Source organism: Nipponia nippon, unplaced genomic scaffold, assembly GCF_047370975.1.
Source record: "Nipponia nippon isolate SJK-2023a ecotype South Korea unplaced genomic scaffold, ASM4737097v1 scaffold_9, whole genome shotgun sequence".
Lineage (NCBI taxonomy): Eukaryota > Metazoa > Chordata > Aves > Pelecaniformes > Threskiornithidae > Nipponia > Nipponia nippon.
In genome coordinates this window covers 28,726,460-28,752,521 of record NW_028262413.1, presented here as the reverse complement: position 1 = coordinate 28,752,521, position 26,062 = coordinate 28,726,460, and the positions used below count along the sequence as shown (strand labels likewise).

General features: G+C 37.4%; 1 protein-coding gene across 2 annotated transcripts in view; it reads right to left on the bottom strand.

Moving 5' to 3' along the window:
* SCAPER (S-phase cyclin A associated protein in the ER) overlaps positions 1-26,062 on the bottom strand; it is a 168,592-nt gene that overhangs the window by 54,258 nt on the left and 88,272 nt on the right. For both annotated transcript variants that reach the window (XM_087744780.1, XM_087744781.1), the window contains exons 23-24: positions 23,575-23,701; positions 3,954-4,069 (exon numbers count right to left, since the gene is read on the bottom strand). In XM_087744780.1, the coding sequence (XP_087600906.1) occupies positions 3,954-4,069; positions 23,575-23,701 (243 nt within the window). The remainder of the gene's footprint in view (positions 1-3,953; positions 4,070-23,574; positions 23,702-26,062) is intronic.

Below are 26,062 nucleotides of genomic sequence, written 5' to 3'. Positions count from 1 at the left end.
GTTCTGAGCTGCACCATACTGCCAGGATTTTGGAGAAAGAGAGATGTAGATAATAGCCCACGTAATCTCATCACCTACTTGTAAATAGCTTATCCTCATCACAAAACAACAGACAAATTCCCAATTGAAGATGAATACAAATGGTTAAACATTGCAAGAGCACACAAACAATCTCCAGTACAGTAGTGTCCTTTAGCAAAACATATTTGGCTAGGGGAATTCTGGAGGGCAATTAATGGAAGATCTTAATTCAATTTCTTTCCACAGGGCTTTGTTTTGTCTTTCAGCAGAGAAAACTGCTACTTCGCTAGATTCAAAGTTTAAGAAGTCAGGATGTAACTTATATTAGCACAAAAGAAAGAAAAATAATTTCAAACTCATTTCAAAAATTAAATGAGGAAAAACGTGATACAAATTTTCTTCATTTAAAGAACTAAATATATTTTATGATTATCCTTTGTTTTTTGAAACTCTCTCAAACATTCTGTATTTAAAGCAACACATTTGAAGCGTTTCTCTTAAACACTTTCAGTGAGACCATATAAATATGCATTAACATGGTTTCTCTAAACCAGCCACGTTTGTGCCTTTTTCAAACTGCTCACAGAAAGTCCCACCCTCCCGAACAGTTGCTTGCCCTCGACAGTTGAGTTGCAGGGCCTGCACAAAATATGTTCTTTTCTATCAGAACGAAGACCACAGAAACAGCAACAGAGGAGGCTCTGCATCACATGCAGCAACACCAAGGTCACCGTGACACTTCTAGCAGACTCTAGACTCTGCAAGTTAGACTCAAGCACTTAGACTCTTGCAGGCAAAAACTGCATGAGCAGGTAGCTCTAGAGCAAGATCCTGTGTCAAATTATGTGCAACTTGATGTAAACTTCCAAACTGGAATACTTTCAGATGCCTATAAACCTCACTGCTTGGTTATATTTTCACAAATGCCATGAAATAAAAAAACAAATGCAAAACATACCACCCAAATAAAATGAATAATGTGGCCTCACGATACTTCGGTCTACCAAGAAATGGGTAAGTTATGCAATAACGTGTATTTTCTTCCGTAAGAGTTAAGCTTTTGTCCAACATCCAAACTAAAGGCCAGCTAACGGCAATTTTTGGTACAACACTTCACTATTTCAAAAAGAAAAAGGCATTTGCAACTCAAATAAATTATGAGAAAGAAATTAATATTTGATATAAAAGTATTTAAAACAAGCTCAATGTATCAGCTACTGATGGACTGTCTTACGATCCAATGACTAAAACAAGATGGATGTTTGCAAAAAGGGCACAGTCTAGTGGAAATTCTGCCACCTTTACAGAATTTAATTTTATTATATTTTTCATCTTTACCTGAAAAATGCACTTTCCATATACTCATATAAAGAAACAGTTAGGAAAAATATACATATCCACAGTTTCCAAAGGTGAAAAGTATCAATGTACAGAGGATTCACATGAAGAATAAGTGTAATTTAAAATGCCGATTTTCAATTTACTATTTGTATTGAGAGATTTCTAGGGGTGAACAAAACAGTTATTTTTCCAAGAAAGAGGCTTTCAACATTTCTATAAGGTAGTACAGTTATAATCAATAATCTCTTCATGAATTCACGCACATGTTTTGACTGCTAGACTTTGCCCTCTGCAACTCTCCACCTAGCACTGGTTGCAGAGTGGCCTTCAGTCTGTTGCCCAGGACCTACGAGAGCAGCTGCCACCTGCAGCAGGCTGCTCAGCTGCTTCTTTCTTCTCGCACAGCTGCATCCAACGCAGTGCCGTTTAACAGGGATGCTCGCAGACCCCTAAGTGCAAGCTCAAGACCATCTTTTCCTCGGGCAGTGTACACCCTCACAGAGCTGTGTCCCCATGGCTGTCATGCCTCTAAAGAGATGGAGGCATTTGTGAGCCAGGAAGGCAGCATTCAGAACAAAATGAGTTAAAATATTAACTTCTCACCACTGCACAAGTTAAGAAACAGATGTACTGCAAAAAAAGACATATGGGGAAATAGATGATTTTTTGGAAACTATTTCGGGGGCTTGAAGCAGAGATTCATGGATGCTTTTCAGCAGTGAAGCCCTTTAAAAAAATAAATTTCATCAACATTTTAATATTTTCAACATACTTGTAAAAACCTGGTCCACCAATTACCACTTTCTCTACATGCAGGGAATGGTGATTAATTACTCTATTTTGATCAAGTGATAAGACATTCAGTTATTTGGTTAGACGTAATACATTTAAATTGGTCTTTTCTACAGCTGCAATTTGTTTTCCTTGCAGTCAAAAATCAGTTATTCTATTAATGTTAACTGGAGACTGCAATTTGCTGTAAAGTTGAACCAAATGCTGTATTTCAGCAGTGGAGCTAACTTCTTCAGTAGATTTTTTTTAACATACAAAGCTGCCAGAATAGTTTATATTAATCTCTTTTCTGCCTTGATATTTCTTTTGGAAATACAGATAGTTGAAAACTTGTGTTAATAAAACATTTAAAGAATTTTTGAGAGGTTTAAAAGTTCTTTTTATAATTCAGTCACAAATAGCCTCAGGAATCTGAGAAAACAGTTATACTGGTCTGAAATAGGTATGAGATAGACAGTAACTGTCATACAGGGGAGAACCTCTGATAAATCTCCTCGGATGTTTTTTCTGTTATACAAATGTTGCTGACATGGGGCTTTATTTAGCAGCACACAAGTTCCTTTGAGAACTAATACATCCTCATACTGTCCAACAAACTTTAGACAAAACGTTTTCAGTAACGTAAACACAATATTTGCAAACCTTCTCAACAAAGGTTGCCAAAGTGAGACTATTTCTAAAAGGAAAGAACAAAAGTCGAAGATGTATACAAGATGCACATTCTAAGAATTTAAAGCTAAATTTCAGCTAAGCTTGACATGGCCACACAGTGCAGCCCTTTCCCCTGCAAAGTTGCTCTCACATTGATGAGGATAACTCAAAATTAGAGCCTCTGCAAATTAATGAGTCCAAAGGTTGCTGCTGAGCTGCTGTCCATAGGACCACTTCAAGGTTGCTCATCAGTGGACCTGGCTGGACTTGCAGCAAGTGCATTCTGCATTACTTAGCAGGAAGGTAGGAATATTCTTCTCTTTGAAGAGCAAAGTTAAGAGATTAAAAGCACGCTATTTTCTTGGTGTTCTTTCCTAGCACTTCACACCTGTCCCATAACATATTAGTGGACAGTTTTAATCCAAACCCACACAACGTAGTGCTTAAATTTGAATTATTACAACATTAGAATATATATACAAACAAATGATGACAAAGGTACACAACAGTATATTCCTGGGCTTGGTTCCTCTTGTACTGAAACCGGGCTGAGCTCTGCTCTGAAAACACATATGTGCCTTTGAATGGATAAAAATTACAGTTAGAGATTAGGGAAAAAAGCATACCAGTTTTTGCAGGCATTCTGTTTAGTCACCACCTTCTTTGGGGGGCTTAGACATTTAAGCCCTTCTATTCTTATGTGCTATAAAGAGGAGTTCCTCTAATCCACAAGAATTTTGATTTACCTGTTTGTAGAAGCCCTTTCAGCTAGCAGTATCTTACAACTGTTTCATTTTAAAAGCGGCCAGGCTCCAGTGTATTACAACCCTTCAAAAAATTCCCCCACTTCCCACTACAGATCTTTACAGACTAACTTCAAAAGATATGTACCATCCTCTTCTGTTTAATACAGTTTTCTCATTTTGTACAACTACAGATGCCACCACTCAAATATAGCTGGAAATCAAATCACCAAGTTAGAAAACGAGAGGCTGAGTGGAAATGTCTTTCACCTTCCACAGCAGTGTACAGTACAGCACCATTTTTTTCTTTGAAGTTCAACACTGAACTGTAAGAAGAAGCAGCAGTGAAGCAGCAGATGTGAAGTAAATATTCCAAGGGGCAAATAAAGGACCGATCATACTTACTTAAAAGGAATCCGTGAAACCGCATTCAGATTGGTGGGAGAAGTCACTGCTTGAAGAACATTTTCAAGGGCAGTCAGTCCTCCTGCAGCCCGAAATGCTATCTGATCTGCTGTATTCTAGATAAACAGAAACACGGAAGAGAACCAACAGAAATTAAAGAAATTCCTATATAAAAGATATGCCCGATAGACAATTGTCCTGAGTTTTGCCAATGTAGAAAATCCTTAATACATGTATTTATCATGTTGAACACCTCTGAAAAAGAGGATTTTACTGCCAGTGCACAGGGAGGAGTATTCTTTAGAGCAGGAGTTGAAATTCTCAGGTGTGATTTTTTTTTTAAAGATCATATATATGTATCAAGTACTATATAGGTAATACAGCTGAATACCATATTTTCTGTAATGACTTATTGTTACTGGTATTTTAATTTTAATAAAGTTAATCTTTATCTGTTGCTGTTATCTTTGTAGCTATACTTTAATATACTTTTTATATGATTTAAAGAATATAGACAATCTCTAGATGGGTACTTCCTCTTCCTTATAAACTTTCGGACAACCTCCAGGCTTGTTCCCTGATTTGTTAATTTTATGCACAAAGAGCTTAGGCGGATCACTTTAAGACATGAGTACCATCATTGCATTGATGATACCTGGTTACATATTTCACAGAATGTGGACTCTGTAAGTTCAGTCACTGCTCTGGAAGAAAGCCTGACAGCATCACCAGTCAGATGTCTTATTTTATCCTTAATCTTGGGAAGACAGAAGTGTTGCCTGGCAGATGCTGTTGAGGATGCAAGTTGGTTAGATTTTCTGACTCCTCAAATTAATTGCTTGGAGTTTAAGAATCAGGTTAAAAATCTGGACGTGAATTTTGGCAAGTGTTTCAGTTATGGGAAACTATAGAGGTAAAGTTTGAAAATGTCAACTAGACAATTGGCGTACTTTATCTCTTTGGCAACTCCAACTTATTACCCCTTCAGGTCCCTTGTCTAATCCACTGCTTGCAGCTTATTCACAATGCAGCAGAATGAATGAATATTTTTAGCTTTGAGGTATGACATTCACATCCAGCTTGTTTTGCATTCGTTATGCTATGTTGCTGGTTATAAATGGAAAGATCAAATTTAAACTAGTTTTGTACATGTTCCCAGCTTTCTAAATTAGCTCTTCTTTATTCTAGGTGTCCCCTTTGACCTTGCACTTAGCAGAATTTTACACTTAAATACCATCCTACCATTATTCCCACAGCTTGCAAATGACTGAGTTTTTACCAGAGCAGGTCCAGGAGTTTAGAACTTACTCATGCCCTCTTCCTTACATACAAAATTGGTTTTATCTCCTACTGTTTAAAATAAAGCATGTAAGATCTTTTTCTTCTCTACTTTTAAGTTGCTAATTTTGTGTAGCCTTATGGGCTGTTTGTATTTACTCATCTTAATTTTGTCAATGATGAGGATATTCTATCATTTTTTTTTTCAGTGCTGCAAGCACTTGGCATGTGGGAAAAAATGGGAAGTGCTCTATAAATACAATCATCATTAGTCCATAAAGAATGTGTTATACTATAACAGAAAAAAAATATACTGTGTAACAGAAAAATATGGTGACTCTGGCAATGAAATCTTTCTTTGAACAATTAGAAATGTAACTGAGCAAGATATAATATGATATAGAAGAGAAACATTTTTCTCTCTGAGAATTACTTTAATATGTAAACACAAAAGTACATATCTTTTTTTTTTAAATCATGCAACTTTCCATTAAGTTTCTTTCAAACAAACTTTTATATTCTATTTAAATTACTTGTTCCAAGCTCCAGAAAAACTGTTTAAACAGGGAAGTCAGATATTAAAAAATAAACCATTTTCCACAATTAATATGAACTGCATGTAGATTTTTAGACAGCCAAAAGGTTTACCTTCAAACAAGTAACTAACTTCAAGTGAATGGAAATCTGTGTGCCAGCTCACTAGGCAGTTAAGATAATCAACTAGTGATTTCCTACAGGTTAACTAACAATTTCTAGCAGCCAATTTTAGTCCTGTTAGCCTGGTAAGTGTGCCTTAACTGAAGAGTTGGTTTTGAGTTTCACTCGTATATTCCTCCTTTACTTCCTCTTCCTTCCAACTCAAAGAAAAAAAAAAAGGGGCAAAAAAAAAAAAAAAGCACCTCCTTAAGCAACCCTTGTTTTGGGACCTCTGCTACAACACAATACAGCAACTGCCTGCCTCCCCTGCAATGCTTTCCACCAGCCTCCTGATAGAGCAGTAAGGAAAAGACAACCAAACAGCAAAGAAATAGTCCTGCCACAAATCAGATGATATTATTTGAGCACCTTGGCTTACAGCCACAGTTCTCAAACTTTCCTCTCTTCCCCTCCCTGCTCCACCGGTGCTGCCGAGCAGTTCGGCACCTCCCAGACAAAGCCTGCGGCCTTTCTGATATATCAATTTTCACTTCAGCTTAAAACCTCACAAGCATAAAGACAGATTTTGCCATTTCAAGTGTGCGTTTTCCTTGGTATCCAACATACACACATAAGCAGTGAAGAAAAACGGGCGTTTCTGTGTATGATTGGCATGCCGGCATTGCAGCACACAAACGAGAAAGACATTTATGTGACCCTGCTGATTTATTTGCTACAGCATATTTGTTGGTGCTACTCCAGTTTTAAATGTGCCATGCACTTCCCACTTCTCACTTTCCCTGTTTCTCATGGGAGATTATGCCACAACCTATTAGCTCTTGTGGCAAAGTCTTGCCTGTCATTTAGACCAAATACGCCCTTTCTCTATTTCATCCCATTACTCTGAGTTATATCCCATTTTATTGCACTCGTTTTGTTTCTCCCTTAGTAATTACTCCATTCTTGAAATCATACATTGTTACATTTTCCCACTTGGCTTGTTTCTTAACTCTATGTATTCATTAATGCTAAACTCATCCTTTTATTTTTTTTCATGTAAACTTATCTGTGATTACCTAGTAATGAAGTGTCCAGAAAGGAACTTCCCCCCCGTCCCCCAAATCAGTCACCACAGCCACACTGAAAGAAGCTATAATGTCTGTCTATTCTGAGAGGAGATCTTCATGTATCTGTTTCAAAAGAATATTAATCTTTTGAAGCTGGTTGATTTCCTACATGGTCTCCTTCCACTTCCATCTGGAACATCACTTCTTTTCAGCATCACTTCTGTAGCGAGAGAGACTTTTTTCAGAGTGCCTGTTTCATTTATGTCTAGTACTTTGCTAAAATACAAGTATACTTTGCAAAATACAAATTTACATTTTAAAGAACTTCCTTTACTACTACAGTTTTCTATCAAGCAGAAGTGAGTTTGTAATTTCTCCCAGTTTTTTTATGATTTAGCTCTATGTCCTCTCTAGATTACTCATAAAAATTAATCAGCATTTTGATGCTTAGCCATGAGGGAAATAAATCCCTAACTATGTGCATCAAAGAGAGAGGGGAAAAACCTTAAATAAAAGGAAGAAACAAACCAGCAGCAAAGTTGGGAAAGATACATGAACACAGTATTTGTTCACCGTGTTTACAAAGGTCTATAAAACTGCCACTTAGGGATTATGAATATACTACTTTTGGCATGATATTTAATATATTTATCTCCAAGGATTCTTCCAAGATGGAGAACTCCAAGAGCTTTTACGCCATTGATTGAAAGGCAATGTTGATTACGCAAGTAACTGCTGGTACACGGTGCCTGTGAATGACCATAGTCACCACGCAAGTGTCCTGCTATCAGGAATCTCAGGTTCAGGCACAGTTCCTTGACCGTGACCTTGGGTCAGTGGAGGTCATGGGAACTGAAGGGAAAACATGCCCTATCCACAAAGGAGCAGAAGAAACACTTGAATATTGCATTACGGACGTTTTCAGAGTGAATACTGTGCGACTCTGGTTCCGGAGGAAACAGTGAAAAAAGGAATTGTGCACAAGCAGCTATCCACAATACGAAACCTCACATTGATGAGCTGCGTATAAAGAACGAACAGTATTAAATCTCCCCTGATGCTGAAAAATACTGTCATTCTATCTCTGAAGTACAGCAGCCAAATAATACCAAATTATTTTAAAATATGTCTGAATTAAGTCCTACTTGAGGTGATTTTCAAATTTTGAAGTATTTATATATTCATCTAAAGAAATCTTTCTTAAAGCATAAACATACGGGAGCAGGCTATCTTATCCAATTTGTCTTTCTTTCTAAAATTAACCTATATCCTTCAAAATATGATCTAAATTCAGTTAATGTTCTGTAGTGCTAAAGCTTTACATTAGCTGATACATATTAAAGCATATTAGAAATTCAAAAGAAGTAGACTGCGGCATGTAAGTTATTCAAAGGCTTGCTCACATAATATTCTTATTTAAATTGGTCCCCATTTGAATCTATGTCAGAATGAAAAACCCATTCAGGTAACTACGACTTTTACTCTGACAGCACCCAAGGTACTGAGTAGATCAGGCACCACGTGAGTATGAAAAATGACAGATCCTGTAGGGAGTAAATATTAAATCCCTATTTGGAAAGAGCATAAACCAGTGTGGCACATTTTTGCTGCTCGAAAGAATCCTCCAGACGTCTAACTTAGTCTCCCAAATTACCTAGCTAGTTGTTTATGAAACCCATTTCATAATTTCACTATAGAAACTGTTCTTCGAGTGGCTGCATATTTAGACTGGAAAGGTTATCCAGCAAAGGCAATCTATATAACAGGATTCATGTTTGTTTAACAAAAGAAAATACATGTACATCTGGTTTTCAAACAGTGTGTGAAAATTTGACTTGCTCATATGTATTTTCAGAAATTCACAACTACTTCAAATAACATTTTTAAACAATTTGATTTCTAAGTACAAAAGGATTTCAAAGCTCTGAAGTTACCTGGTCACACAGGAGAGCAGGGACATATGAACATGTAGGCCAAAATTAATATTACTGTCATCTATGTGTTTCTTAACAGAGAGAGGAGGTGGCACAAAAACCTTGGGGATGCCACCTAGATGTGTCTTAACCATTACAAAAACAATAACAGAGACGTAGTCTACAGAACAGTAGGTGTAGCACTACAAACCAATACAAGAAAAAAAAAATCTCGTTTTCTTTATTCCTCACAAGTCTGTATCATTGTGAAATCTAGTGGTTTTGTCTGTACAGGATGAAAGCCAACACAGCTGATGTGATATGCAGTATGTATTCGTAATCTTTGGACCGTTATAAACTTGTCATTTAGAGCACATAGCAACTAATTTCAGCAGAACAGTGCATGAATCAAGTAACTTTAGCAGAGAGTGTGTGTACGCTAATGCATGTGTGGCAAAGTAAACAGAAAGAACAATAAGTTAAACAAATCATGTAACCATTTTATGGATTAATTACGAATTATACATTTTCAGAAACCTAAAATTGATTTTTTTTTTTTTTAAATTATGACAAACAATCAAGAACACTCCCTGCACACTGGGCTAGCGTGGCTGACTTATTTACCTACCTGTTACAACACCTTAATGGATTTGAATTCCCCTTCTCTCCTCTCCTACGGCTTGAGTGACAACTGACTAATAGGATTACAGGCTCCGTTCCAATAATACAGCTCAGCTACATGCCAGCAAAAAATGACAGCCTAAACCTGAATTACATGGCCTGGGAATCCATCCAATTATTAACTAAAGTAACTGTTATTACCTAACCTAATCAAAGGAGAAGCAGCTGTTAATCTTTGGTGGCCTGCAGTGTAGCAGCGGTCAGACTGGATGAACTGTCTTTGTATTTGACTCCTCTACAGACAATAATTATGTCCTTTGTGATCAAGAAGGAAGGGTTTCCTAACCTTTCAGACAGAGGCAGCAGATGGGGAACAACTGTTTGTGTGTTCACTAACAAGATAGGGTGGATTTTATCAGGGTTTGGCATCTGTGGCACCTTCAGAAACTCCACTTACCCAATGACTTGAGTATGTCTGGCAAATTCAAAAATTAGCAGACTAAATATAAAGTTCAAAATAATGTTTTCATCTCATTAGCTGACATTTGGTACAGAAAAATACACACAGCTAAAAAATAGTAATTTACACGTATGCCTCATCATACCTAACACAGTCAACAAAGAAATACATGAAAAGGCCAATTGACCTGTGCTGTTACTTTGCTTGGCTTTGTTTAACCCATTAAAGCGATCGGATAATATGAACTGTATGCTTCTAAAATAAAACCAAATCAGGGGAAAAATCTCTGATTTATTTATACAAGTCAGTAGGCAATACAAAGTGACACAGAGTGAAATAAAGTGAGCATCAATTAGTAACAGCTTTTGGTTTCTGTGTACAACATTCCAGGACAGAAGCGAGACCAAAACCGCTGTCCTGTGCTGCCGTTCCCCTTTACACAGGACATTTGACAAACTGGAAGATTTGTAAAACAGAAGACAGGAGGTTAGAGAAAACTGCTTCATCATGAGACACTACAGAAGTACAATTTAGTTAGTGTTGGGGAAAGTAAAAATGTGATGGGATCACAGTGTGGAAGTATCTGAATAGGAAGAAGATGTCTGATAATGCACAGTCACCGCTAATATTTGGAAGCTGAAACTGGATGGGTTCAGGTAAGAATAAAATGATTTTTTTAATGCCAAGAGTAATTAATGACGAGCATAATATACTTAGGATATAGTCGACTCTCAATCATTTGAAGTTTTTAAATCAAACCTGATTATCTCCTAGAAAAATATGATCCTAGTTAAATCATAATTTATTAATTTGGTGCAGGAGTTATTGGGTGAAATCCAATGTCCTGGACCAAAGTACTCACTTCCATACATTTCTCCTGTTAAAGTATTATTATTAGTTAATGAGTAGAATCAGAAATAACACAGTTTTAGCAGCTGAAATGATTTAACGTCAGCTTTACAACCTCTGTGCTATGTAACTTTAGCATGTCACAGTTTGAATATCAGCACCTGAAACCTTTTTGAACTAACTTAAAAAATATTGTGCTGTAAACCCTCCCTCTGGGACAAACCACAACCAATATTTTGATGCGGATTAAAAAAGAGTATTTTCCTTCATCAGCCAAAAGAATGCTTTCTGAGAGTCCTGCCTACTATGTCCAAATAAAAAGCTGATCTGTTTGAACAGACCTCGGGAACTAAAACTGTTTGGAAGAAAATATTTCTGAATGAAACCCAAATACTTTGATACATTCTGACTTCTATTTCTGAAAGAACACACTGAACTTGTGCAACTCTATTCTACACTTGTTAAACTGCTCCCTGAAGGAAGAAATAACAACTAATTAGTAAAATATAGTTGAAATCCATCTTAAAAATTTTATTCTTTCCTTTTATCCAGTGTTTGAAGATTCTATCTAAAACGCCAGGGGCTAAGAAATGCAGTTCAAAGCTGCCTTAGAAAAACAAACCAGACAACTGAATCCTGGGCTGGCTCCTCCTTCCCTCCCGCCCCTTAAAATAAACACAGATATATCTACACACACAGAAAAATCATAGATATGTTCATGATTGTAGAAAATCTACACTCTTTGTCTCCAGACATAAAAATTTACACAGTGAAAAATCACTGTATAGTATACCAAAATAATATTTTCAATTAAAATAGACACTTTTGTTCCCTGTAATACTTTTCTCTAGAGAAATCAGTGTTATAAAAACACCCCATTCCACATCTCAAAATCTCAAAGTGGTTTTCAAACATGACCCGCAACAGAATTTCAAGCACTGAACATCAATGGGAAACTAGTTTAAGATTAAAAGATGAGCCACAATTGGCACACCATTGGGGGGAGGTAGTCATTCACATTAAGGACATATCTATCATGTACTTGTATCAACTCCTCCCTCATGCATTGCTTCTAAGTTAAAGCACCCAAGCTCTTCACGCAATGCTATGCAAGGCCACAGAATGGAGGGCTTGAGAAATGCTCCTTCACACCTTATCCCGCAAAGCAAAGTGCAAATTCTGAAGCCTTAAAGATAAGGCAGCTTCTCCAGTTTCTGTGTTTACACCCCATACAGACTAATCTCCATGGCTTCATCTAGGAGAGGATGCTTACCTAGCATCGCCCCTGCTGCTGAGATGGTAGGTATGTAAATGGGCCTTATCTTGCAGAAGCTGTTTCACCCCTGCATGATGTTCAGTATTTGCACACTCCTGTGTAGAGCTCAGTCTCTAGCATCTAAGCCATTTGGATAATACTGTTTTTTTCACTTGAATAGCTAAGGTATACTAACCGCAACTTCACATACCTTATATTTAGTATAAAGGAAGACAAATATCTAAGTACAACAAAAAGAAAGTATGAAAAAGAAAGCGGTTGATACATCACTCAAATGCAACAATGAAAATGAGGCTTACTTTATTTTTTAATTAAACGAAAAACAGAAAAAAGAAGAGGCATTTACTATTATAGTCTCTGAAAGTACATTATTGACAAGCAACTTAAAATTGGTCCAGCCTAGGGACAATATCACCACTAAGAAATTGATTCTTAAGCCTGTCCTGCAAACACTAAATGTCACGTGCTCATAGATTTCACTTCTGTCTATGCACATTATATACTTTATTCATTCTTCTGTTTCCAAACTTCTGCCCATACTGTAAGGTAAACCATGTTGGATAGGGCTCCTTACTGAATTACTGTATTATCTCATTGAAGAAGATGAACCTTGTTCAAGCGATCTCCTTCCAAGCTCTGCATTGTCTTTTCGGTTCAATAGTAAAATCACAGAGGGGCACTCTATTAACCCTTCTGTTGACAAGGACAGGACCCTCACAATCCTGTTTGCGAAGTTTCAAGAGTAAGTGAAAGCCATAAAGGAAAGACAGGTAAAGGTAAACTAGTGAATTGCATGTTATCTGTTCAGCTGCTTTCACTCATGCTAAGTAGCATAATGGGAAACAGCCAATATTGCTTGGAAAAAGAGGAATTGTCCTTAAAGATATTGTGAAAGACAGCACTGAGCGTTGCGGCACTTGTGCTTATTAAAAATAAATGTTTAGTCTATTTATAAGTAACAGGGCATCTAATAAGTGCATCAATTAAAGGAGAAAAGCAAGGATAAAGGTCTAAGTCTCTAATACCAGGAACAACTGCTCCTAGATCTCCATAGATGGCTCCATTAGCTAAGGCCGATTTGACTTCTTCTGAATAATCTCATAAATAGAAGCTCCCAAACAAATATATAAAAAGCACAATTACGAGGTTCTCTCTCAGCAGTTTATTGGACAAGAAATTGCCCAGTGAGTAGGAAAGTTATAGATCTTTTGCAACACTGAGTCTTAAATCCCTATGGCTGACATTTCACTATCAAAAGCTTTCAGCCACTAGAAAGCAGCACTGATTTCAGCTGAACTAAACTATGAAAACAAGTGCAATCAAGCAAAACTAAAGATATTAAAATTATGTGGGAGAAGACAGAGAGATACGGTTGTTTAAAGACCTGTAGTGCAGTCAAGAGCACTTGAATCCAAACACAATTTTCACGCAGATTGCCTTTGGTACTCTCTTGTAACCTCTTGGACTATTTGCCCATTGCCCCATCTACAGGACAGCAACAAAGGACTGCAGGGCAGATTAATCATGTGGGTTTATGAAGTCCTGCAAACATGAGAACAGACAACAAAGACATATATAGGAGATATGTCCTCAAGTCAGAAGTGATGCTCTCAAACCAGATGCAGAACTTTAAGAACACTTTCAAGAAAAAAGTGTATGTGTATACACATACCATCAGGCTAAATGAAGTAAAAACTTTGGTTCTTTAGAAACTATAATAATCATTACTTTCCCATGATCTCTAAATTGGCATCTGGTCATTAGCAGAAACGTGCCTGTATAGGGCATTTTCTCATCACGGAGAAATAAGTGCCTGTACATTAAAACATATCTCTTGTCCCGTAAATGTTTATTGGAGAAACTCTGCATACCTTGGAATGTATCTATCTATTTATCTATCTATATCTCCATTATATCCAATCTGATATGAGGCATTAGTTCTAAACTGACACAGAAGGAAAAAAGCCTGATGTGACTGCAAAAGGCCACAAATAGTACAGTGTAAGTGCACTGGAAGGTAACACCACTTAATTGCATTGCACAGAACTAGAAATCAACACAGCAGTTTTCAACTACACACACTGAGCACAGTAAATTAACTTCCAAATGGTCTTGGAATAAGTACACTGCAGAGCTTCTCTGTGAACTGAACTTGCCTTTTAATACTATTTCCAGCAAACAAGTTAAAAAATAGTCTGTGGCTGACCTCTAATAACAAGTTCCTATTTATATGTTCATCTGGAGTAAAAGGTTAATCCACAGATTATAGAAACTCTGGGCAAACGAATTATTGATGATAGAAAGCTGCCTGGTCCAACTTACAACACACAACACACATCTGACCTATTGACTTCTTCCTGGCAGTGACAGGGAAAGGCTGTTGGGTAGAAAATGCTGCCCAAAGAGCTCCTCCTGTGTTTGCACATAGCCTGCTCTTTGAACTGACAGCCACTGTGCTGTAACTATCAAATCCGCTGCCATAGTTGATCAGATCAGGTGATGTTTCTACTACTCGTAGCAGTTGGGACCACATGTAACTAAGATGGTAGCTACAGTACAATGCACCATACTCCAGGCTTTGAACACTGCTGAACTTTCCTCAAACTATGTTTTACTGGCACTCAGTGCTGAGTATGTATACAGTAAAAACCCCTAATCTCCCAGTTAAAGGGCTTAAAGAAGTTAATTCATTTTGAGGAGGGTTACTTTCGTCTCAGATTTTCCATCAATTATACCTGCTTCATCAGTTCCTGAGTTCACGCTCTGAACTCAGGTTCTGTACTTTCCTAAGAACAGGTAAAGACTAGATTAACACTTGCAACAAAGGAAGGGTAAATACAGAATACCCTATGTTACCTTCTGTGTTACCAAAATTGTTAGATTTTTAGTAGTAAAATACAGAGTTTCAAGGGCCTGAATTCTAGTTTTAGCCAGTAAAACAGACTTATTTAAGTTTTGCAATTCAACACACTTCATAAAGTTTGGATTTTGAATTTAAATCATTTTTCAACTGTTACAGTTCAGCTTTACATTTGATTAACGACTTCCCTTCACATGACATCACTGTAGCTCTGGAGTGGCTACTGCAGTATCCAAAGTTGAAAAACTGATAAATAGATTAAAAAATTGATCCATTCTTTGTATAGAAATACATCATATGTTTAGCTAAAATGAGGCTTAAAGTTATAACTTCTGATTATCTATAAAAAATAAGAGTAGCAACTACTTTCAAACAGAACAAAACCCCAAAGTGTTGATGAAGCACAGTTAAGATAGGGTGAGTCTATTTTTTAAACACTTTGGCCACAAAATGCCCACTGCCCAATATAAAAAGCAGCTTTTTGGTATAAACCAATGCACTATGTATCAAAATTTTCATACGGCTAAGAGCCAAAAGACACATATCACGTATACAAGAGAAAGGCAGTAGGTTACAGCATGACAGTATCAACGACTCCGCAGAGTCCCACTGCACCGTTGCAAGGGTGGAGGTGGAAAGGGCGCAGGACTGATGCGGGGCTCGGGGGCCTTTGCCGGCCTGTTTTCATCCACAGCCATGAATTTGCCTTGCCAGCTGCTGCCAAAGGTCAGCCCTGCTGCTGGTCCTGTGACGCTCCTGCCACCGCAGCCAAGCTGAAGTGCTGCTCAAGCACTAGAGACGGGCCACCCCGATCTGCACTACAGATTAGTACAAAATGCAGATAGCACAAACAACAGTGGCTCATAAGTATGCCTATTTAACTGTGGGCATGTGGCTGTTGGTTTTGTTGTTTTTTGGGTTTGTTTTTTTTTTAAATTAATACTGTGCATGTGTGTACTTCTATTTTTTCCTATAGAACACTCTGTATGATTGCACATTTAAGTCTTGACAGGATATATACTGCTTACCTATCCTAACGCACCAAAACCAGAAGACATGCTGCTATAAGAAGCTCAGTAGGAACAAAAGCTGTGTAATTTCTAAGCACGCTGGCACATGAAGTGCCACAGAACTGGCTGAACCTGATGTCAGAAAGACGAAGGCATGCTCCAATAGGAGTACTCAAACTGAACAAAACTGGGGCCTGTTTGTTCAATACAAAAATCAACAATATTTTAAAGCCTGTTTAGAACATAGCCATAACTAAACACAGAACTTTGAGAATTAACATGCAAATTAATTTAGGGGGTAATACCTTTGGCCTTAGAAGTCATATCAGTATTAACCAAATTAAAATCTTACATAAGCATTTTTCTTCCAAAACCAAAATTTGACTTCTAAGTAGATTTATTACTTCAAAGGATTAAAAGGACCTGCTGTTGTTTCTGCCAGTACTGTCCCCTAGTGGAGAAATGGGAGATACTAAGTAAACAAGAAAACAGAAGTGGGCTGCATCACAGAAATCACCTGTCAAGGGAAATACAAACACCTCTCAATCACAAACGTGCCTATAAAAGTTTGGCATCTTGACCAAGCTTTTCATTACTATAATAATGCTTAAACATAGATGCTGAATAACTTTTTAAAGCTTCAGTCAGACTGAGAAATGCATCAGTTGTGAGGCTATATACGATAGTTGGTTGAGCGTGTTAAATAACATACAGATAATGTGCCTGTGTGTGTATGCATACGTATACAGAAGATCACAAATACAGACAATGTGGCTATAATTTGGGTAAAGCCACTAGTCCATGACTTAGGTAAATTCACTAAAGCAGTAATTTTCACCCTTTTTCATATATAATGCCCCTATAATGCTTTTTTTTTTTAGTTTAGTAAGAGAGTGACAGATAAGCTGACACCTTCCATGATTTCTCCAGCCCTCAACAAATCCATGTATCAGACTTTATGCTGGGTTTCTTCTAGAGGTGTAGATATCCTTAACACTTAACTAGTGACTGTAGCTTGCCTACAGAAACACTCTGCTACTGAAATGAGGAATCTATTCTATTCACAGCTCCCAAACTCATCTATTATTGTCTTCCTCTCTCCATCTCTTCCTTTTCCTACATAAAAGCCACCTAAAATAATTTTGTGTGGGGAAAAAAAAAAATAATCACGGGATGAGACCATGGATTTTTGCCACCATCTTATTCTCACCTGATCCTTCAATGCTCCAAAGACAAGAATTAATAATTTTGAAAAGATTACTGAATCATTGCTCTGCCTGCTAGCACTCCTGCTTTCTTCAAGATACTGATCATCCTTGCCTCTAAGGAGTCTAGCTGATTAACAGAACTAAGTTAAAACTTGGATCAATTGTTTTCAGCCAAAACTTTAGGTTTAAAATGTGCTGCTTCTAATTCACACCTGACAGTTTTCTTCAATTATGAAACAGAAGCCACAAACCGCAAGCTATGGCCTGTGTGCTTTAAAGCTAGTCTGGTTCTTCCAGTGACATCATGTAGCATACAATGCACTACCTATTTATGTCACTCTTGCTTAGCTTACAAATTCAGCCTTCCTTCAAGAATTTGATATCACATTACAGTATCTTGTCTAAAACTCATTCAAAACAACAAAAGTTAGGTGGAGCAATAATGCCATATCCAGTTCAAATATAATCAATAGCAAGTCGAGGAAAGCTTGAAGATACATCATTGCCTTTCAGCTGGTCTGGAATTCCATTCTTCTGAAAAATACAATCCAGCCATTAAATTCAGTGTCTTTCAATCCTCTCTTTGATGGCTACGCTACTCTGCTACACTAGAAATATGCAGCTACCTAGGTGCTTGAGCCAGGTTCACAATTTTTGCAGTGCCAGAATCAAACGCATGAGTTTGGGAATCACAAATCCCACTGTATTCTTAAATAGACTTAAATAAGTAACAATACTGAGTATTTACAGAAGGGTATTTGCTTCTAAAATCTATTTTGTCTGTATATACACATATCATATATATATTTATATACACATACGCACACATATACACACACAGAAGAACAATTTTAAATCTATGTAGAGACTTTTGAAGAAATTCATCATGAACGGTACGAAAGCTTACACGTGTTCCATTTAACATGGCATTTGTTCCATACCTTAGTTCTTCACCAGTTTTTAGTTTTATTGTTTCAGTTTCTGATGATTCAGAGTTTGTATTATTGGAGAAAAAAAAAAAAAATCAGGCATTGCTGGCCAGGCAATTCTGTGTGCCTTCCAAAAACTGGCCTATTAATCTTCACACTGGCTATGGTCACCATACCCAATGGGCCTGACAGTTTAGAGAATAAAACATAAATACCGGGCCTGACTGTGTTGTTAAAGCCAACCGTTTCTGACAGTCTTTACAATGGGATAAACACTGTCTGTCTACAGTCCCCATGTATTTGAAAGCTACGACAAACATTTTACTGAAATGTAAATAACTGACATCACAACTGCTGAAGCAGGAGGCTGAAAAATCTATCTAAAAATCACAAAACCAAAAACATTTCCTGACACAAAACAAACCATTAATGGTCACCGAGAGTGCACTTTTTAGAGGTCATAACTATTGAGATCTTTTCTTTAAAAAAAATATTAAAACACTGCAGCCAATTAATAGCTCAGATTCACACATATTTCGCTTAGAAAATTACACCTTTTCTAAGGAAGTATTGTTTTTTTTTCCTCCTGAAATCTGTTTCCAGTAAGAATACTATTCTGAGTTAGTAATAAAAATAAGTATCTTGAAACAGCCTACTGAAAAGCAGCTAGTTTTAGATTTGTATGAAGAGAGCTGATAAGTAACTATAAGCACCATGGCCCAATTTATTAAAAGCCTCCTCTTCTGTTCTTCTGGTTCCATTTTACTTCCACACTTTAACAACTTAATTTGTGCTCACTATTATTTACTGAGATTTTTACAGCACCTGGAGAGCCTGAAGGAGATTAGGGACACAGCTATCCTCAAAACTGTACAAAATCATAGTAAGTTTTATGAACATCAGAACCAGCGAAATCTTGTTTGTTCGAGCTTTGTGCCTTGTGACGGACACGTGAGTTTCAGCTGTAATGTTTGCTTAGGCTGGGACATTTCTAAAACCGCTATCCTTCCTCTGTGGCTGCAGCTCTCTCCTCAGGAGCACATCTCTAAGATCTTCTGTCAAATCACTTAGTTAAAGGAATCTTACAACTTGTGTTGTGATGAAGATCTTTTTCAAACTAGCGTTCTGATGAGAAACATCCTCTAAAAATAATTCCAGTTAAGCAGATTAACTGCTGCACTTGGATTCCAAAAATCATGAGGTTCCCTCATGATCATATTGAATCTGTGTGTCATATTCCCAGTCAGCAGGATGGGAGACACACTAAGGGCTTGTCTAGATGTCAAATGTAAGTATTGTACAAATTTAACTAAAGTGATTTAACTGCAGTGTTTTAGCTGCAGCTGAGCCAGGTGAAAAGGCTACTGACCTCAGCTGCTTGTCACTGTCCTCCTTATTGAAGGTAGCAGCCTGCCACATTCCTCACAATAATGCTGTCTGTCATCTCTGTCTAGCCCAGACCTATCAAAATTGCCTAGAATACCTTAAACATTTAAAAATAGGACTTTAAAACCTGGACCCCCCAAAAAAAACCCTAAAAAGAAATTTTAGGATGAACATTAGGGAAGTGATGTTCTGTCTGCAAGTCTACGGATGACCATATGAGAGGCAGTAACCTCTGACCCAGGTCTATGCAGTAGAAAATGGTTTTGGTTTTCTAATCAGTAAATCTCACCTCTATACATTGAGGGAAATACATGATAATAAGCACAAGCAACTTAAGATTGTACCTGTAGTCACGCTAACAGGATATACAGCTTTAAACAGACTGGTTTCTGAAAGTGTTCCCTATTACAGGAGCATTCCCTATTTCTGTAGGAGTGCTTAAGTCAAACTTGAGTAGTTAATCCGGGATTCCTTGCACATCTGAAACACACTGCTGCCCTTGGTAATGGAGGTGTAAAATTAGTCCCATCAAAGAATAAACATGTATAAAATCAAAAGAACTGTGGCAGAAAAACTGCTTTAGCCCTGCAGTTTCAAACATCAGCTCTACCTTCTTTAAGAGGGTACACGAGTTCTTCCTTTAGCATCAAGGGCCCATTCGCAGGAGGTCTTAAACTGAGCGTTACTAGATCTTATTAAGAGCTTGAAGAGTCCCGTATGACAATCTGCCAACATCAGGCCAGGGCTTTCGGGTAACATTTGCATGCGTTTTGTTGTTGTGTGTGTGTGTTTGGTATTTTAACATACTTTTAGACAAAAGAGAGGTGAAAGTGATCAACTTCTTTCCAGGATTTCTGCCAGAAAGGATGAGAGACTATGCACAAAACCCAAGGACTGCCTTCCAATAATCTAGAGCACACCCAAACCAGCACCCTAACAGTACACGTACATCTCAGGGACATTGTATACACCTGCATACCAGGTGTATACAACACCAGCTAGATTTGTGCCTCCTGCCTGATGTAACTAGCAGAACCAAGGACAGGTGACCTGAGGGGTACAAATCTATTTAAAACTGGAACAACATTGTTGGTTTTGACTTTATAGCACCTTTTATGTTTATTTAATTAAAATACATGTGAACCACAGGCTGTATGCAATTAAAGGCCATAATCCTTGTCAGATCCTCAAAACCTGCACTTCAACTAGCTAACTTAAGAATACTTTGCTGGCATAGGGTGCGATACTTCTTAGCGGTTGTAGAGCTTCATCCAAGTAAGCCAACACGGACATATCAAGAAGTGCCTGGAGATCTAACCATCACCTGAAGTAAAGCAAAGCAACTCCTCTTTCATTTATTAGCACTCAAATCATGAACTGGATTCAAAGTGAAAGTTGTTGGTTTTGCTGTGTTGCATGGGGAACCAGCAGCAGCCTATGAATTCTGTGTTAATGAGAAGCAGGTAATGTGCTACAATAAACAGAGAGGACTTCAAAGAATACAGTGGTTAAGACGTATCTTTGCCTGAGAGACAGATTTCTCAAATCTGACTATCTAGAGGATATGCCAATACAAAAACCTTTTAGTTTACATTAAACAAACCATTTTTGCTATATTGGTGAAATCACTCGGCCCGAGTGCAGAATTTGCTTACGTCCAGCAGACCAGGAAGGCATGCAAAACAAAACCAAGTTTACCACAATAATTATGCAGGCACGCCTCATCCTAGAACGTTCTCACGTTATAAAAGTCCAGAAGTAGAGAAAAAGCCTTATTCATTACTATGAAACACAAATGATGTAGACTAAGTCCAAAAAGGAATTGTTAGTCTGATTCGATTCTACCTGAAGGCAAAACCCAGTGAGACAGGGCTGCCAATCTTTCATATGTGGCTTTTTTGTGATTCAAGTTTGCACAAAGAATACACTCCCACCCTTTAATGTTGTTTTAGTACAGTCATGGAATTTCTAATGAGCTGAATAACCCTTCCTTCTGTTGAGGAATTTAATGGTACTTATTTTTCTTATTTACTGTTACTAACAACAGCTCAGCATTTTATTTCATGGTTTGTAAAACAAATCTTTATTTCCCTGGTGAGACAGTATAAATACATTTCTCAGTCAGTGTAAACTATTAGCAAAAGAAAAATCCAATGTTTCACAGTATCACTGAAAAGAGGGGTTTGGGGATCAATTTTACTTTATAATACTTTTGCATGACTTCTGAGCCTGAAGAATTTCTAGTAAGTGGCAAGGATCTATTGTAGTGAACTCTGTCCTCCCTCAGGGCAATTCTTTATTCAACCCAGGCCATTAGCAAGGGTAAATCAATGTTATCAGCTCACACACACTGACAGCTTGTGTGGTTCCCACTCCTTCATTCCTCCCCCCACATTATGGTATATTTTTATGCTCTCCAGGGAAATTCAATTAACAGTGTCAGTCTCCTCCTCTCAGTTGATGACTGACACCATCAAGATTCTTTTCACCGCCCATGGACATGTAAGATGTGTCTGCTGATTTCTTGACTTGCAAGTTAACAAGAGAATTACTATCCACTTCTATAAATGACTATGTACGATCTGTGCCGTAAACACAGTGACAGCTATTGAAATCAATCTTTCTTGACCTTATTGATTAGGACACTCAGATATAATAACACTTCTTCAGTGGCAGAGTAATGTTTTGGGGGTAAAAACCCAAATCAACAACAAAACAATGCATGCCTATTAATACTACCAAATTTATCTTTTACTTCCCGACTGCAGACTCAACAAGCAGTAAAACGTTATGAAAAATTAATGATTAACATTTAGCTGCAATTCATCTCTCATTTAAAAAAAAAATCTCAGAAAACATCTACTGATGAGAGGCTGGATACAACACCACTTCCCAATAACAGTTTCCAATAATTATTTAGATAACTTTCAAAACAGATACATCTTTTTACAGTCTTCATGCAACAACATGATTTCTATGTTTTGAAATAAATAATTATTGAAAAATTAATTTGTTAACAGAAACACTGCAAAATTTGAAAATGTCACAACTCTTTCAAAAACACTATTAAACTTGATCAGCAGCTCAAAGTAACTAACAGAATACATGGCAGAACCCTATGCATCCCAGGCAGCGTTTAGTATTTAAAGTATATGCTATTAGCAATTGTGTTCCATATTGACTAAGCTGTGAAAAGCATCAAGCAGAGCTCTCATCTTCACAGACACCAACTCTGAACCACAATGATGCAACCCTCTCCTCAGATTTCATTAATTTTGTTTCTCTCTGAAATAATTTTCATGATTTCTTGATTACAGATATGAAAGAGAAGTATTTTCTAACGGTTAAAGAGAGAACAGAACATAATGTTCCAGCTGAAAACTCAAATACCGTGGTCCTAAAGGAGCAAAAAAAAAAATGCATCACAAGACGCAAAGCACTGTGGCAGCAGACTGACCATGATGAAACAGTAAAAAACATGCAAATGCTATGCTATCAATTAAAAAAATTCCAACATTTACCATAAACCAAAACATGCTCTACAAACATAGCACTTCGAAAAAATTCAAAACACAGAAATATCCCATGTATATATGCACATCATACCTTCCTCATCCATCAAAGACCTACCCAAAGAAATACAGGCTTTGTTGTACTCTGTGAAGACTCAACAGATTTGTGGTCCTTCAAAACTCAGCCATAACACCACAGTATGGTGGCTGTGACAGCAAAGCTGTGTCCAATTCTTTCCTCTGTTCTCTGCTAATTGTTTTGGCCCCTTATCGTAAAAGCTGTTTGTGGGTACGTACTACAAAGTAGACGACTGAAATGGCCCAGGTTAAAAACAATCTTAATGAAAATACAGTTGAAGTACAGCTCGTCATTATCCAGATGATCTAGCATCAGTCAAGCGTGTTTTCTACACTTCTGCAAAACTGCCTATATAAAATCTGTTGTCTAAATAAAGGCATCCACTGCTGCAACCACCACAGAAAAGTAAAATAGCAGACACTGCTTGTTACATATTCTTCAATACATGTTTAAAACATTCCCAAATCCAAACTGATGATATTTGAGGGAAAACAGTTTATAGGTTAATCATAACTTATATAGTAACAGTCACAGTACCTCTTTTTCCAGAATACGAGAGATTTCTCCTAAAGTCCTGTCCAGAGCAGAAACCTTGTTGTTCCCCAATGAACAGCTATCCTGCATTTGGAGGTGCTTTAAAAGGTCTTTTGCTAATCGCTGTAACCTTCAACATTAAACAGAAAACAAAGAACAATTAAAGCAAAAACTCTCCTGATGATGTAAACTTTCGTCTTTGTAATGAAACTCTGCTAACTGAATTTCAATAAAGCAATCATGAAAATCTGTGTAAAACTATTATTATCATCTATATTGAACAGCATGTAAAATATGCAATACAGCAAGGAGATACAGTCAGCCTAGGCTATGACATTTCACAATCTACTTTTTCAGGGAAACGGCATAGAAATAGTGTGAACAGTACAGCCATGAAGGTGCTTCTTTATTAATATGTTTGTTTCTGTTGTTTAATAGAGTTAACTTCCCTATTCTCCCTCCACAGTTTATCCTGCTAGTTTTTGCTGTCTTCATTTTCAACATGGTTTCATCCTCCTTTTCTTCCATCATTCAATCCTTTCCACCCACTTAGCTGAGTAGTTCATTCTTGAGATGAGTAAGGGAAATAGAACAGCAGACTACTTGGCTGATTTCTTATAGGCATCATAAAAGAAATGGCCCTTTAGGGTTATCTGAATAAGTGAAAAGTAGTGACTTTGCAGACTACCTCAGAAAGGGCATTTTATTAATGAGAGTCAGTAATGAAGCCAAAATGCAGAGTTGAGAGAGATATAGAAACACATGGGTTAGGATTCATTTCAATTTTACACATCTACATCTGGGCTATTCACCTATGGTCTCCTGCTAGGCAGCGAGGAGAAATATGCAGTTCCAAGGCACCGTCCTAACGTCGAAAATAAAAACAGTCAAAACACACTCATAATGTATCCTTCTTTGCCCTGAATGTGAAGTCAGTGACTAGCTCAGATGTGGACTTCTACATCTGTAGGTGTCTCAAGGCAGATGACACAAATGCGAAACAGAGTCCCTTAAACTGGAGACTGAGAGAAGTAGGGAGGAAGCACGATTCAGTACTTGCCATGTATTTGTCAACCACTGCCTTACTATCTGCTACTGGCGGCTCTTAATGACAGGTTCAGCGTTTGGTGGACCTTTGGTTTGAACTATTGAGCAATTTGTACTGAAAGTGGGACAAAGCTGGTAGCTGAGCAGTATGGGTGGGAGAAATACTGTTGTGACTAGAAGCAAACATAGCTCTATAGGAAGGAAAAGAGACGGGAAGGGTATCAGTGCTTATCATAAAATGGGAGATCATCAGTGTAAAAGGGCCAGAAAGCATTCACAAAGTGACCGCAGAGTAATGGCAAACAGAAGATTACATTAACTAGTCTCCAAGAGGCAAGAAAGGAGACGGAATGGCTGGGGAATGTACCACAATAGTCACATGTATTAAAAAAAAATATCAGAATATTCATTTGGGGCAATAGAAAGTTTCCACTTAATCAACAGGAAACAGGTACTCTGTACCTATTCTTTGAACAAATTAAGAGCTTTGTTAAAAGCTTTCAAGAGACTCTGAAAATACATCTATGTTTTTAAAGTACAAACAAAAATGATTTGTAGAATTTTGAGTCTTGGACTTCTTATCATCTGGTCAGCTGAATCCACTAATATGCAGCCAGGATTTTTCTACAAGAAAAAATAAAGGGAGATTATATCCTGATGAGATTTTCTGCACTGCTATTTCCTCTGTGGAAAATGAGGTTGGAGGAAACCTCTGTCTAACTCAGTAAGCCACGAGCTAAAATGGGAAAGAAAATTAAAAGCCAAAACACAAATAACTGCAGGACTTGGACAATAAATCAAATGACCACTAACTCTGCTGAGCATAAGCAGTGGATTGCAGCACCAATGAAAAGTTCGAATTGCTGCAGTCCAGGAAGATGATCCAGAAGCAGAGTATTTCAGGTATTCTCATAGAGCGGGATTTAGAATGGCTATTGCCTCGGCAATATCCTAGTGCATTAAGCAAAAATGAAGACTTTCTCTCTTCGAAACATCTACCCAAATTCCATGATTAAAGCATATATAAAGCACTGAAAAAAACTCACCACACTATATTGTAACTTCATCTGACAGAACACAGCAAGATGGGTTTCCATTTGCTTCATTTAACATCAGAGGAATGGAATTCAACCAGGATTAACCACAGAGGCTAAAGAAAGGGACTTTTCTAATCTACATCAGGCATCAGCATACAAAATGTGTAAAGTTTACCAAAATACTACTCACAAGGACTCAAATAGAAAATAATCATATTACATTGTTACTTCTGTTGACAAATTGCCTTTCTTTCTCTTCAGTCTATAAAGATGCTACATAAATTAAACATCACATGTCCTCAGGTAAAAAAAAATGCTATACAACATGTTAACTCTCAAGAATAAGCTTCCAGCTTTCTGTTTCTTCTAAAGTCTTTCTGGATGCTTTTACCAAAATTCAAACTTTT